The sequence below is a fragment of the Trachemys scripta genome, chromosome 9, assembly GCF_013100865.1.
Source record: "Trachemys scripta elegans isolate TJP31775 chromosome 9, CAS_Tse_1.0, whole genome shotgun sequence".
In the NCBI taxonomy this organism is placed as follows: domain Eukaryota; kingdom Metazoa; phylum Chordata; order Testudines; family Emydidae; genus Trachemys; species Trachemys scripta.
Genome location: NC_048306.1, coordinates 56,086,473 through 56,102,766, shown reverse-complemented (window position 1 = coordinate 56,102,766; position 16,294 = coordinate 56,086,473). Strand labels below are relative to the sequence as shown.

Genomic DNA, 16,294 nt, shown 5'->3' with positions numbered 1-16,294 from the left:
GTTCACTGTCATGAAGTGTATTAGGAATTATGGCGGTGCAATTTCCCAGGTAAAGGCTGCACAAAGCACTCAAAGCCCAGGATTAGATCTCTCTTGTGTATGAATAACACAATGTCTCCTCCCCAGATATGGAGCCCTCATTCTGAACACAAAGAAGCTTGCTGAAAATGTTCAAGTAAACTGCTAATTCATGGATGAGTGTTTATAGTTCACAAGAAGAAAACTGGGAAGAACAGTGGAGATGGGATATGGGCAAAAGGTGCAGCAGGGCCTGGAGACAGGCTGAGGTCCTGGAACAGAGGAAACGATTGGAGCTGCTCTGTTTAAAAAACTTTACACTGTGAGCAGACAATGTTCTAACTGATGCTCCAGCTTCTCAAAGCTGGCCAACACCCTCAGGGCAGCTGCTGCTTGGAGTGAAAAGCTTAGAGCAGCAGTCACAGGAACTTGGCATGTTGGCTAAGGCTTTCTCCATGGGATGTGCAAAATTTTGGCTCCACATCCCCCCTTTCTGGTTACCCTCCCATTCTAGCCCCTCACACCTAGGTGCCCAGCTCCAGCATTTACTCTTTTTGTTTACCTGGAGCGTCTGCAGGCATGGAGCCCCTCTGCTCCCATTGGCTGGGAACGGCAAACCACAGCCATTGGGAGCTGAGGGGCTCCGTGCCTGTGAACGCTCCAGGTAAACAAAACGTCCTGACCCACCAGCGGCTTACCCTGACGGGCTGGGAGCCAAAGTTTTTCAACCCCTGAAATATAGGGTCGGCTTATGAAAGGGTCATACAATTTTTACTATTTTTACTTATCCATCTTGGGGGAGGGGGGAGGTCGGCTTATAAATGAACGGGCTAATAACGAGTATATATGGTACTTCCATTTCAAACGGCAGTAAAGCAAAGTGCGCTTGGAACTTTTAGAGCACTGTAGTAGGGTCCACATGGGGCTGTAGATTTGCATTCTGGCTGGCCGTGCTCTTAAGTCCCATTGAGACAAGCCTTAAGCCAGCTACATTTTTGTGGTATGGTGTCTGCATTCAAGTATGGCTTACCTGGACAATAAGCTTATTTTCTTTATTGGGTAGAATCCTGTAGGTATAAACACAATTCCGGAACCTGGAACAGATTGGAGGAGAGGCTGTTAGAAAATATCTACAGGGGAATCTTATCATAGCATCATTCTATAACAACAGAAATTGAATGGAGGACCCTGACATAGACTGATGACTTAATAAGAACATAAGAATGGTCATACTGGGTCAGCCCAATGGTCCATCTAGCCCAGTATCCTGTCTTCTGACAGCGGCCAGTGCCAGAAGTTTAAGAGGGAATAGACAGAACAGGGCAATAATCAAGAGATCCATGCCGTCATCCACTCCCAGCTTCTGGCAGCCAGAGGTTTAGGGACACCCAAGGTATGGGGTCGCGTCCTTGACCATCTGGCTAATAACCATTGATAGACCTATCTCTCCATTAACTTATCTAATTCTTTTTTGAACCCAGTTATAGTTTTGGCCTTCATAACATTCCCTGACATAACAACCCTGAATTCCACAGGTTGACTGCATTGTGTGAAGAAATACTTCCTTTTGTTCATTTTAAACCTTATGCCTATTAATTTCATTGGGTGACCCCTAGTTGTGTGTGTTATGTGAAGATGTAAATAACACTTCCTTATTAGCTTTCTCTACACTATTCAAGATTTTATAGACGTCTATCAAATCCCCATCGGTCGTCTCTTTTCTAAACTGAACAGTCTCTGTCTTTTTTATCTCTCGTTATATGGAAGCTGTTCCATACTCCTACATATTTTTGTTGCCCTTCTCTGTACCTTTTCCAATTCTAATATATCTTTTTTCAGATGGGGAGACCAGAACTTCATGCAGTATTCGAGGTGTCGGCATACCATGATTTATGTAGTTGCATTATGATCTTTTCTGTTTTATTATCTATCCCTTTCCTAATGGTTCCTAATATTCTGTTTGCTTTTTTGACTGCCGCTGCATGTTGAGCAGTTGTTTTCAGAGAAATATCCACGATGACTCCAAGATCTCTTTCCTGAGAGGTAATAGATAATTTAGACCCCATCATTTTATATGTATTGTTGGGATTATGTTTTCCAATGTGCATTACTTTGCACCAGGGTTTCAAATATCTGTTCATTTCCTGAGGACATATTAATTAACAAAATCCTACAGTGCTTAAGCTTGGGGGCACTTCATCATGTTGTAGATGTCACATCAGAAAGTGATGATGGACTCATCTTCAAAGTAAGTTGTTCAACTCCTCTGCTGGCCAGAAAAAAGAAAACAGCACCTAGTTCTGGCTGCCAGAAGAGTGGGCATGCCAGAAAGGAATGAAAAGGCAGAAATCCCAGACACAAGGCCAACTTCAGAGTTGCAGGAGTAAATCAAAGGGTTGGTCTACACACAAATTTGTACCAAGGTAACTAAATAACTAATTTAAATTGAATTACAATAGGATATTTTTATTCTGAAGTAAGTGTCCATACAAAGACCTGCACTGAAATAACAATGGGTGTGAATTGAAACCAACTTAGTGATTTTAGTGCAAGTAGAACAGCCAGAAAGCACACTTTCTCCTACCACCTCCCCAGGGTGGACAGTAAATCAAATTAGACTTGTTTTGACTTTGTCCCACTCTGTAGCCTAAACTCATTTGCACCAGACATCGATGAAAACAGAACTGGACCCCTGTCTAAAGGGGGTGCTTGGTCTTTGTCCAACGAGGGACACATCAACAACTTGTCAAGAACTGGAAGTCCAACCTGATGGCAAAACCATGCAGAATGTGCAGCCTTCCTCAACGGCTGCTGAATTTTGCTGAGCTCACATAATGCCTGGGGGGGGCATGATGGAGGAATACATGCTTATTTACTTTCCAGTGGTTACAGGTGTGATCCAACAGCTCTCAGCACCTGTCCAGCACTAAGTTAAAACACACTCCACAAACTGGCTCTGTGCCAATAAAGGACACAAATTTCAACCCCATTTACCTCCAAAAACTAATCTCAATCCCGTTTTATCATCCCCAGGGCAAAACAGATAAGACTTGCAGCCCATCCCCAGAGGGTCAGGAAAGGTGGTCAGTGGTCAGCATTCCCGAGGAGGAGGGTTGGTTGATGCATACCAACATACTTGTCTCCTTTGTGATTTGGTTTATATGTTTATTCAAACTAGGCTTTTCTGAATCACATCAAGAGCGAGCGAGAGATTTCTTAGGGGTTATACAGCCTTGCATTTGGAGTCAGACAGAGCATAAAACCAAGTTACTCACAAATTGGGGTGAGATTTTCAATGCTGACTACAGGATTTAGCCACACCTCCCTCTGAACCTGGGTTCTTTTAAGCAAGATGCACAAGAATAGAGCTGGAATGCCCTTCGGAGCCCAGTGCCGCCCCACAACAGGTCTGAGGGCTCATTGTGAAGTGATCTGAGGTGTTCACACTCCTACCTACATCTCTTCAGTGCTCCCAGACCCAGCCGGGGCAGTTCTTCTGCTGATGTCAGCTGTCAGAGCTCCTTTAATGTCAATGGAGCGATGACAGTTGACACCAGTTGGGGATCTCCCCCTAGGAGTGGGATTTGGTTTTGTTTTTATCTGTCAATGCAGAACTCTTCCACCACTTCCTCCTGCAGATATGCAAAAAGGGGCTGAGATGAGAACAGCGCTGCTTATGTAGCTGATGAGAGAAAATTTGTGTGTGTGGAGATTATGAAACTGATAAACAAACCAGCTCAATGACTATCAGGCCATCAAAGCACATTGGGTGCACAATCAGATGGCAGGCACCCGCTGTCAGAGGTTGTTGAGACAGGGTGTTATAGTAGTATTAGAAATATTTAACCAGAGGAACATCTACAGGGGAAGCTAACAAAGGGCTATAAGGTGACATATGAATGGTATGAGCAAAAGTGGCTCTCCCTGTGGGAATCCTCCTTAGCAATCTCATGACTCAGCCATGCACAAATGGGGAATGCCATGAATCAAACAGTTGGCTAACAACCTCCATTTATCTGCCTTGCTTTGTTGTTATAACTTCATTGCTCTTAAGCTTTTAGCTCTTAAGCACCATGACTGCTCCACAGTTGGTCCTAGATACTTTCACTTTTCACCTAAAAAGATTCTCTTTGAGACGTTTCTTAAGAATGGTTTTAGAAAGCCACAAGCATTTCTGATCTTGGACATATTGATGGCATATGCAGCACCCATCAAAGCAATTTCCTGAGGCTAAATGTGTCCCAACATGCTTCCTCATCTGTCTCCTAGCTCCCTCCCCTGCACCAGCTCCTGAAGGCAAAAGAGGGAAAGGGGAATGGGTACATATTTCCTCTCCTCTTCCAGTGTGGCTAAGGCCTTGCTGCAAATCAGAACTGCTCTTTACTGTGTATATTATGGTAGCAACTATAAGGCCCAAGCCCAATCAGGACCCTGCTCTGTTAAGCACTGTACAGATACAGTACTGTACAGTACAGTACAATGAGACAGGCAACCCCCCTAGGAATTCAGCTGATTCCATTGTGGACAGCTCACATGTGGTACCCTTAGATACTGGAGAGATATTGGAGGGGATCACAACTCTGCTCCCCTTCTCTTGGACCATCACTGAGCTGATCATCCACTGATAACACAGAAAACAAATAACCAGCTCTCACTGAGCACTTTTCATCCAGAGAGCTCTAAGTCACAAAGGAAGGCAGCATCATTATGCCCATTTTACAGATGGGGGAACTGAGGTACTGAGCTGGAAGTGACTTGCCCAAGGTCACGTAGCAAAGTGCTACTCCTCTACCCAGGAGTAGAACCCAGGGATTTTGGAAGGGACTTCCAAACTCATGTAGGAGTATTACCTCCCTGGTAACAGGATGCCTCCAAATCCTGTCTGGATGGGCATTTGTCTTAGACAACATTTGGGTTCCATTCAGGAGGTGTCCCTTTCTCTTGATAGAAGATAAATGCCACAGCTCTATTAATGTCTACAGTCCTGCTATCTCAGCTATTCCTATGCCTTTAAAAGGTGAATTCACAGGACACCATCCAATGGACGTAATGTTTATGGGAGGTGCAAAATGCTCCAAAACAATTCCTCTCCAACCTTAATTTATTACATGTTGTGGGCTATTAAGGCCTTGTCTGACTCTACAGATATTTACAGAAGTACCCAGGGCTGTACTGAAGCAGTGGGAAGTATTTCTATACATGTTTAGTGGAGACAAGGCTCAACAAAGATCTTCAGTTATTCACAAGGTGGAGGGGACATCTTCCTACCAAGGACTTTTCAGCATTTAGAATATGTTGCATGGCTTAGTCTCCAATACGAGGCCAAAGGAGGTGGCAGCATGAAACGTCTTTAATTGGAGACATGTCCTAGAAAGAGTGGAATTTTCTTTTGTCAGAAGGATCGAGTCCTCTTCATCCACTGTGTTCTAATTGGTTTCAGCACCAAAATGAGCTTATGTACGTGCCAGTGCCTTCAGGTGTATGAAGGGAAGCCCCTCCCCTCTCAAAACATCCGCTCTTTATCACACCCAACACCCCGGCCTTTTCCAGTTTCATTGCCCAGTAGATGAGGGCAATACTGGTCCATCCAGGTCTTGGTGCCTTTGTGTTTGGGACAAACTCTCTAAGAGGTGTTAAGTCCTGCAAGGGAGCTTCTTTTTGGGTTTGCCTGGAAGAAATCCTTATCGTCGCTAAATGGCCTCACAGTGCTACATTTGTAGAGTTCCGATGCACAAACTTTCAACCTAGTGATTTTGCAGATATTCATTAGAACTGCTTTCAACTGGTACATGATCTAGAGCTACTGTGTCTGGTCTTTAAAATAGTGATTTTCCTAGAAGGGTCTTAAAGGAAAGCCATGTTTTTTTAATAAAGACACACAAGGAAAATACAGTCCCGTCCCCACCCAAGCTTCCCTCCCCGTCTAACTGTTTATGTTTTTCAGCTTCTTGAACAAAAGCACATCAAGACAGAAGGTCCCAGTGGAGGGATAATGCTGCTTCAGACACAGCTTGCTGTTAAACCCTTTTTGAGTTCGTGAGCTAGGCAATCATTTCCAGTTGAGTTCCTTGAGGTCAGTAGTCATTTCTAGTTAATAAACGGGCAAACCAAGCGTTCCAGTGACATGGAAAGAAGGAGAATCACTCTGGTCCTTGCCTTTCATGGGGCAATCAGGTCATAAGGATCAGACTAGAGAACGGAAGATGAAAGTGTCTGGAGGAGGGGCATTCACTGTGTATTTGCTATTTGTACAATTTGTCTAAGTTCTATTGTGCTGCTGTTAGAGCAATAAAAGAAGGGAAGGCATTATTACTTACACACACACACACCCTCAGTCTGTCATTATTCAAATCATTATTTTCCTGCAACATCTCTCCAGGAAAATCTATTTGGCTCAGCAGGATAAAAAATTATTCAAGTCCCCATTCTAATTTCAACAGAGCTGCTAGATGAACACTAGCTCTGGCTGGAGAATGACAAGTCTGCTTGGTGACAACTTTTGAAGTGCTGAAGTTTGTTTTCGCTCCATATTAGAACCTTTTTGAATGTTTTTGCAAAGCAGAATTGTGTCGAAATGTTTGGTTTTGTATCTAAAAGGTTAGGGTTTTTATTTGGTTCTCTTTTTCTCTTGGCTCAGAAGAGACCAGAGGGCCCTGAAGCTCAGAAGTCTTCCTGTTGAAAACTTAATCAAAATTGATACGACTCCACAAAACTTCTCAGCTTCAACCAATCATCATATTTTGATGAAAACATATTTAGTTGAAAATGTTCTGAGCAGCTCCAGTAAACATGAGAAGCACTTTACCCTTAATACTGAGACACTGGGATGGTTTGTTGTTGCCACCTGAGCTGGGAGATCTATTCCCAGTGAACAATTTATTCAGCATGTTTAGTCCCTATTCTCTTCATGGATTATTCACCAAATTGTCCTGGTAATCGACACATGGGTCACGTGACACATTTTGGCCTATAATTTGCTTATGACCTGTCCACCCATGACCACTGCTTCAAGCATTCTCTCTTCCTAATTTGCTAATCGTGCTGCATGATTGGTCATTGAAGTCACGTGGCCCGAGATTTTCAAAAATGGGGGCTTACAGTTAGGTTCTTAGTTGTATATTTAGGCACCTAAATAACAAGTGGCCCGAATTTCAAAAGTGCTGAGCACCTAACTGCTCCCAGTGACTTCAGAGGAAGCTCCTGGGTGCTCAGCACTTCTGAAACCCAGCCCACTTATTTAAGCATCTAAATACGGACTGAAGAGCCTGACTTTTGGCCTCCATTTTAGACAACTTTGGTCACCATGTTGTTTCTGTTCCCTGATTCCTTGTCTCTCAAAACTGCACAAAGGGCTTTCAAAGATGGCTGCGCAAACACTTCAGAGGGAAAACTGATGCAAATATTCGCAGCTTCCTAGTGTCTGCAAACAGTATTTCATTTGTGTGTGTGTTTGTTCAAAGCAAATAAAAGGGATCTTGCAAGCGCCCCTGAAGAAGCCAATTTGTGCTATTTATTCCAAGTTATAGTTCAGGAACAAGTGACTTTGACACCAGCTCTAAATTACATGCAGACAACCCCCAACCCCAGAGATGTAAACGCTCCCTGTATGCAGTCACCCATTCTCCCTTGACTCCCCATACACAAACACATCTACCAAACACTCCCTCCCCTACATATGCACACCCCTTCCTTCCATATGCCACCCTCTCCACACACACGCGTGCTCTCCCCACTGTGCACTCCCCTCTCTGCACCACCACCCTCCTGTTACCATCCAACATATATGTAGTAGGACATGCTAGCCTGCCCCATGCACTCTATCTGTCGTGTATTGTACTGTCCCCAGAGGCTGGAGCTGAAAGGCGGACGGTTAGACCACAGCTCAAGCAGCAGCACCTCTTTTTAGAACTGAGACTAAATGTACTTTAAAGAGGAAGCAGCAGCAGCAAGAAACCTGTTTGTTATTTGATTACTAAGAAAAACATGGTGAGATTTTTTTAAAGTCTGTTCCCAGCGGCTGTGAAATGAAATGATTGTTAGGCCTGGGGTCCTAGCAGGCTAATTTGATTTCTCCTAGGCTGACACCAGCTTTGGACGGTTTAGACACAATAAATCCTGCATCTTGGCAGGGGGATATACTAGATGACCCTTGTGGTCCCTTTTAGCCCTATGATTCTATGGTATGATGGCTCTCTCTGTGACAAAATTAAAAAAGTCTCAAACTCTTGAACCTGATCTCTCTCTCTGCATCAACCTCTCCTGACACCACGTATATTAGCTGCACTCAATCAAACAAGACCAGAGGCACTGATCTCTCCAATTCAATCCCTAATCTTCATTCCAGGGGAAGGTCTTTGACTTGAAGTGAAATAGCTGCTAAGGACACTGGAAGATTTCCACCTCCCTCCCCCCCGTTTCTACCGTCCTTAGAACCCTGCATCCTCTGTAGGGCCACGTCCCTGTTCAGGTTGAAACAGAGACAGCCTCTGTAAGGACCAGTGCTGGCACGCAAAGCTACCTGAACGTTTACAGTACACCTGCCAGAGTGAACAAGGCATTTACTGACCAACCTGCAGTATCAAACATGCGCTGAGCTGTGAGAATTCAATGGGAGAGAATGCCTGGTGGGCACCATGCTCAGGTAGGGGTTTTTCACCACTTCAAAGAGAACAAGACACAGGTGGGAGGGTCATTCAGACAGACCAGAGATAACAGCATGGTTCCCCATCTCTGAATGCATCGATCCACTAGACATTCTTTGGATTTTTGTCTCCTTTTGAATTGGGGGTTTTTGGCCTCCCCTCACTAGTGTGGTATGTTCCACAACAACTGTCACAAATGTGGTTTCTTTCAATCCCCTTCATCACACTCTGCGGCCAGGCCAGGTTAAACCTACCACACTGCATGGTGGGTTGCACCTTCCTGGTAGGTGGGGTGGCTGTGTCTCTGTGCTGGGGAGGAGGTAGGGGTAGTCCCTACACAGGAGGGCCAGGAGCAGTGGAGCCACACGAAAGGTAAGAGCCATACTTACAGAACACAGAGCGCATACGCCGAGGAGACCGACTCACTGGCCCGCACTAGGAAGCTGCCATCCTTTCCCACTTTGGAGAGCAAGTCCTCAGCCTTGGAGCGAGTGATGTTCCCATGGTACCAGCACTGATCCATTGCCAGAGCTGGAGGAAACATTATTGACAATCCAGCTGTCAGTGTTTAGAAGCTGCCAGAGCCGTTCGTGTGTCTCAGTAACACTCAGCAGCTGCAGCTCACCAGCTTCCTGTTTCAATGGTACAGAGAGGGAAAGGAAACCAAGCCGAGGACGACTTCCTCAGAAATCAAACAGCTCAGAGTGAGCATGACACGTTCCTCCAGCCTCCGCTCCCCCTCAACACCGTAACTCAAGCGGTTAACCACCTGTGTCCCCCCTACTCCGAATCAGAAAGTCCCAGCCTGGGGCACAATTCTGCTTCCCCACTTTAGAGCAACTCCATGGACTTCACTGGAATTTCCTTTGATTTACGGCACTGTACCTGAGAGCTGAGCCGGCCCTCTCTTTCTCCATCCCTATCCTTCCTCCTCTCTCACTTTCCCTGCCTCTGTCCAGTGGTTAGGGCCCTAGCCTAGAAGTCAGGAGACCAGGGTTCAATTCCCAGCTATGCCACAGATTTCCTGGGTGACCTTGTGCAAATCACTTAGGCCTGGTCTGCACTTGAAAATTAGATCAACCCAGCTACGTTGCTCAGGACAGGGAAAAATTTCACACCCTGAACCCCCTGCAGCTAGGTCAACCTAACCCCCAGTGTAGATGTGGCTACGTCGATGGAAGACTTCCTCTGTCAACCTTGGAGGCCGCTCTGCGCGTGTATGCCAAGGCTCCCAGAAGCAGCAGTATGTCCCCCCTCTGGCTCCTATGTTTAGAGGCAGCCAGGGGGCTCCACGCACTGCCCCCACCCCAAGCGCCACCCCCGCAGCTCTCATTGGCCGGAAACTGCAGCTAATGGGCACTGCAGGGGCAGCGCCTATTGATGGGGCAATGCACAGAGCCAACTGACCATACCTCCGCATAGGATCCAGAGAGGGGACTGCTTCCAGGAGCTGCTTGAAGTAAGCGTCACCTACACCCCTGATCCTCTCCCATGCCCCTGATCCCCCTCCTGCCCTCCGAACCCCTTGGTCCCAGCCTGAAGCACCCTCCTGCACCCCCAACCTCTCATCCCCAGCCCCACCCCAGAGCCCTCACCCCCTCCTGCATCCCAACCCCAATTTCGTGAGCATTCATGGCCCACCCTACAATTTCCATACCCAGATGTGGCCCTCGGGCCAAAAAGTTTGCCCACTCCTGGTATAGACAGACCTTTAGTCTCTCTGTAACTCAGTTCCCCCTGTGTACTGTGTACAATGGGGATAATAGCACTGGCTGGCCTTACAGGGTGATGGGAGGATAAAGACATTGAAGGCTGTGAAGCAGTTTGAGATCTACTAATGACAAGTGCTGCGTAAGAGCTAGAGATTATTATTTCCCCTCATACCCACCAAGGGCCCCCTAGGAGAATAAACAGTATTATTAGCATTGGGCTTTCTGTCCCCAGAGCACTCCTTTCTTACCTGCTGTATTGCTGCTTTAATCTTCAATACAATCTGATCTGAAAATCTAGCTGGGTGTCATATGGGACTTGAAGGAACCTTAATGTAAACTATGCCCAGCCTGCATGGAAACAAGTCAGTCTTAGAGGCAAACTTTGTCCTGGGCTCTGGTGACAACAACCGCACATCTCCCTCTGTGACACAACATTAGTTGCACTCAAAGGTAAGTCAGACTCTGAATGTCCAAGGTGGGATGGGACGGAAACACTTGGGCAGTCTGCAAAGGGAAAGGAAGGCTGGAGCTTTCACTTCCCCTTTCTTTGTCTATACATGGCGTCTTTAGGTTCCTGTCCCGGCCCTGTGCTCACTTTGGCATGCTCAGTACTGGTCTCCAAGGCAGTGAATATGACAACCAAGGGTGTGTCTACAGCAAGCAAACCATTGCAGGACACTGACTGTGTGACATGTTTGGTTGTTTGACCTGTACTTACAGCTAGCTGCATTTGACAGAACGATTCTGGCACATGCACACTTTGGCCCCAACTCAAAGCGGTTGGAGAGCCAGCTTAACTGCCTACTCTGGATTCTGCTTGCATGGGGAGTCCCCATGCAGTGCAGAGCCAGTGTCAGCTCTACCCAACCCCCCTCCCAGGGCTGCGGTAAGTGAGGTGGCCGTGCTACAAGGGACATGGTTGGGGAGTCACTGAGCTCCAGCGATCCCCAACTGCCAGAACAGACCCTTAGAACAAGGGCAGCAGGATGTAACAGCAACCTGGAGTTGCACTGGACTGGTCATTGTTTTGGGGGGAGGAAAATTAAGGTGGGTTGGCCCAGAATCTGGCCCCATGTTCCTGACAGCTGTGGCTGCACCAGTGCATTCAGAGCTTCCATAGGGTCCAGTATTGCTGTTGAGCTCAGGACTTCTGAGTTATTTCCATACACAAGGCTCTACGTTGTGAGAAGGAGGTAGGAGAATAGCTGAACTGGCGTGGCTGCAATCTTGTGGTTTCCTGTCCATACTGAGGAGTAACTACTGTAGACTGCACTGCTTCAGCGGGTGCAATATGAAAGACCTCGTGCCAGGCACTATCACCAATGTTTGTGAAGCACGTGGATGGGCTGTGTGTGGCCTCAGGTACTGTACAGCAGTTGTGAGCTCAAGGGGTTCAGGTGAGCTGGCACAGCACTTTTCTGCCTGGCATAAAGTGCCTGGGTATAAAAAGGGGATGTTACAATCAATTGCACAGTCCTACACATAGCAGCATCCTGCTAGCCACAAGCTGGGTCAGCTTCTCAGGACCTGCCATGGCGCACGCTGCTGTAGCTTTCCTGCATTGCAGTGGTGGCTAATGACTTCTTTGATAGGTGAGGCACATACCACAAAGTCTCACAAATTCCAATATATGTCCTCCTCCTGGCACTCCTGGCACTCCTGGCTGGGGTGTGTCTCTGCTCTGCCCTGCCAGGACTGCAATTCCCCCGCCCCACCTTGCGTCTGCAGGGATCCAGTGTCACCAGCCCTGCGGCTGTGCAGGGAGTCCTCTGCAGCTCCACTGCCATGGCACTTCTCCCTCCCTCACCAGCGAGGAATGTGGGAACATTCAGCAGCAGACGGTCTCCTGCGCAGTTTGTCCTCCTTGCAGTCCACTGGGCCAGGAGGCCTGCAGCCTTCCCCACACCTTGAATCCTTGTGTCTTGGGTCCCTCAGCTGTGGAGCTCTGTCACTGCTGGGGCTGGGGGGGGGGGGGAAGGGCCAGCAGCCCTGCTGTTGGAACTGGCCTTAACTGCTGCAATCCTGCCACGGCCTCACCAAGCTCATGGTTGCCACATGCTCTCATAAAGAGATTCCTAGGTCTGGTATGTCGCCATGGCAACAAGGCAGCTTCCTGAGGCACTCTTGCCTATACCAGGATTTGAGCCTCACCCAGAGCCCTACATTTTCTGGCATTGCGTTTCACAATGGGGACGGTGAGAGAGTGAGTAACATGACATTTAAATTAAATCACAAGCTCTGCTTGTGAACTTACGTCCCTTATTTAATATGTACATGCTTAACTTTCCTTAAACATCAGTGCATAGACACAATAAATGCAGCTTTGGGGAGTTCGCTGCTGAAGTTGCTGGTTGGGCGTGTCTCACTCGCCTAGGCTGACAAGCCACCACTGCTATACGGTAGCTGCAGCAGGAAGCAACACAGCTCCAAATGTCAAGGCAATGGTAAACCACTGCTCAGCATAGCCAGGAGGAGATTTCCATACGGTAACTATACAAGCAGCCCCAGAGCAAGGTTAACCTTGCTGCTGTCTTATATTACAGGTTCTGCTGATTTACTGGAAGTTCGTGCCAGGTAATAAGAGGCTTTAAATTCTCAGCACTGTGGTGCACCCTGAAAAGGCACGAGCCCAGCTGATTCGGTCACAAGACTAATTAGTCTCTTTGCAAACCAGCACACCAGGTCACACCACCACTAAGTTTGGGGGTCCTCTCAAATGTGGGGCTTGGGGCAAACTCCCCCTTCCTCCCCACCGGTGGCCCTGCCTCTCAACTGGCACCCCTGCCAATGGCATGTACCACGTATATGGCTGAAGGCACAACTGTGCCCAGCTGTGCAGAACACCCCAGCTCAGACATGCAGAGAAGCTGGGGTGTGCCACATGTGTTTGAGGTGGACCTCACAAAAAGATGGCAGGTGGCATCCCGGAGGGATACCACACAGATTCCACTGCCCCAAAATAGCACTCAGTCCAGTTCCTATGTCGTTAAAAGATGAATCTCACTGTACTACCATAAACTGCAGCATGGTCTCTAGTGGCATGTGGGGGACATTGTTTCAAAAGAGGATGGGGCCTAGTTCTCATGCTGCTGATGGGTGAGTCCTATCACAGTGGGAAAAGACTACAATGGGATTGCCATGTGGATAGTGTGTGTGGACCCCCTGGAGTCGGATGCCTGGTTCCCAAAGGATGGAGTGTGAATCATACTGCCCTACCCAGAGACAGCAGTCTGTTCTCTAGCCTCACTTACCGGAACACCTGGAGCAGCGAATTTTCCCTGTTTGTGTTAGAGAAGGGCTGTTCAGGAGATCTGATTAGCTCTTCCATGGGAAGAGGAGATTTTGGAAGTTGTCTTGCTGAGAACTGGCATATATACCATTGGGGGGGAAAGCACAGTGATCTTGTTGCACCCTGCAGTCTCTATGATGGGTAGCACTGTATGGAAGGCAACATTAAAACCGCAGGGCTCACCACCAGGACGGGTACCTGCACTGTTTTCTTCTTCTACTCACAAGATACTGTGATATCACAATCCCAGCAAAGTGGCACACATGTCTGGATTGGTGCCCATTGTAAAACTAGAGAATAAGAATGGGAAATCTGGGCACAAGAATCCAAAGCAGAAGCAGCAGCCTGCAAAGTAACCCTTTGGACAACCACAGCAGCAGCCATATTTCATTACAATTGACTTGAGAGAATGACACCACAGCCAAAGAACTGGGACACATTGCCGTGTTGGACAATCACATTTGAAGTCTTAGGTGCCTATGGACAAAGCCAAAACATTTTTTCCCCAGTGTGGGGATGTTATTCCACCTGGTCTATCAGAGGTGGTAGGATGCACGTATTACATGAACTGGATTTTCAGCCATAGAGTTAAGGCCAAAAAGCATCACCAGATCAGCTAGTCTGCCCTCCTGCATATTAGTGCTGCCCACCCAGCACGCACACACAAAATCCAATGGCTGAACTAGTACGGTGTATGCCAGCAGCTGCGATTGTGAACGCACCGGTGCGCTGGATCAGTGCTATTTGCATTATGGCTCAAAGCACCCAGCAGTCAGTCACTCCATGAGAACACAGAAAGTCATAATGCATGTGAAAGCGGGGGAATGGTCCCACTATTGTGGGGAACTTTCCTGGCTTTTGCACTACCCCGGTGAAATGGGCTAGCGGAAGGATCTGAGTTTTTGCTCCCACTTCCTTTACCCAGAGGCCTCCCTCCCCTCGAGGACTCCCCTTGCACTTTCCTGTCTGGCAGAGTCCTCATAACCCCAACAAGGCTGGGCCCAGGATTCCTGGGGGGTCGACCCCCAACCTTGCTGTGGCTACCGAGGTCAGGGGCTAGGGTGTTCCCACTCCAGGGTACTTTTTTGGCACTGGAGGCTTTTCTGACCCTCTGATTATTACATACGATTTAAAGCAATACAGTTTATTTAATTAACAATTAGTTTAAAAAGGAATAAGGAAAAATGGGAAAGGTTGAAGGAAACACATCACCCTGCTCTGTGGCAGGGAACATCACAAACAGTGTCTCTGGAACGTCAGGGCAGTGCACAGTCTGTTTTTTGTAGGTCCCAAGCCTCCTTCTCAGGCCCTGGCTGTGCTGCAGGGACGCTGTGGGTTGGACACTTGTTCTGGCGGTGGCCACACGCTCTCAGGCTCTAGGTGGCAGGACCCTTCTTTCCAGTGTCGCCCCTGCCCTCTTAGGGTTACGATCCCCCTCCAAGTCTGGCCTGCAGGGCCTCTTGCTGAGGCGTCTTCCTATGCTGGGCCCACTGCCCAGGGTCCCCCTCGGTTTCCCCAGCTGCTCACCATACCCGGCTCTGGACTGTTTCACTCTGCCTCAGCACTGCTGCTGCTGCTCTGCCTCCAGCTCCCTGGGCTGCTTGTCTGGCCCCTCTGGCTCTGGTTGCTACAGCTCTGCCCCCAGGACAGGTCTGCTCTCTCTGGGCTGTGCTCTGGCTTTGGGGCTGCAGCTCTGCTCCCAGGAGCTTAGCTTGGGCCCCTGCTCTCTCTTTAGTTCAGCACCACTCTGTTTGACCCAGGCTATTCCAGTTCACACGGAGGATGACGGGACCCCCTGGCCTCCTGACTCCTTGATTAGCCTGACTGTCCTGTCAATCAGGATGACCTGGAGCTTTGGCCTCTCCCCATTGCCCCTGGGGACTGTCAGTTTTAGGGTCCTCATTTCCCATCGACCCTTCCCCTTTGGGTACTGAGAGCTAGCCAACCAAAACACCCCCACTGAATGTTAGCAAGGGGATAACAGTCCCCTTACACATGGTTTGTCAACAAGGTCCTCTCAACTGCTCTCAATGGCTACTGCCGAGCCTGGAAAGATGAGAAGAGCCCAGAGAGGCTTCCACCTATCACAGAACAGAAAGCATTTCCTAATGTTATTGACAAGAGAGGTTAAACCAAAGGGCAGATTCCAAACCAGAGCACTTTGCTAAAAATAGCCAGAAGCTGGTCAGGCAATAGTACTATGCTATTGGCCACAAGGGGGCACTTTGGCCTCTGGCCTAGATCTGAAAACAAACCTGCCAAGTGACATTCTTTTATCAGCCAGCGAATTGTTTCTCACTTTGTAGCTCCTCCAGCCCAGCCTGTTAGTTAGTCTGCAGCTTGGGGAGGGGAGCGGAGTGGGAAATTACAGATTTCTTTGAGCTGGCCATGAGATTCCATAGTTCCTATCATACTTTGTTCCCCAGTCTGTGGGCTGGACCTGCCTACCGCACATGTCTTCAGGCAGAACTAGTGGAGAATAAGGGAAATTAAGTGAGATCTGGAAGTAGTTTTTTAAAACTAAAAAGAAGAACAGGAGTACTTGTGGTACCTTAGAGACTAACAAATTTATTAGAGCATAAGCTTTCGTGGACTACAGCCCACTTCTTCGGATGCATACAGAGTGGAATAAA

The 16,294-nt window shown here is 47.8% G+C and overlaps 1 protein-coding gene across 2 annotated transcripts in view; it reads right to left on the bottom strand.

The window, feature by feature from the left end:
- INPP5D (inositol polyphosphate-5-phosphatase D) overlaps positions 1–9,296 on the bottom strand; it is an 83,263-nt gene extending 73,967 nt beyond the window's left edge. For both annotated transcript variants that reach the window (XM_034782098.1, XM_034782099.1), the window contains exons 1-2: positions 9,050–9,296; positions 1,049–1,112 (exon numbers count right to left, since the gene is read on the bottom strand). In XM_034782098.1, coding sequence (XP_034637989.1) covers positions 1,049–1,112; positions 9,050–9,204 — 219 coding nt within the window. In that variant the 5' untranslated portion in view covers positions 9,205–9,296. The remainder of the gene's footprint in view (positions 1–1,048; positions 1,113–9,049) is intronic.
- Positions 9,297–16,294: the final 6,998 nt, after the last annotated feature.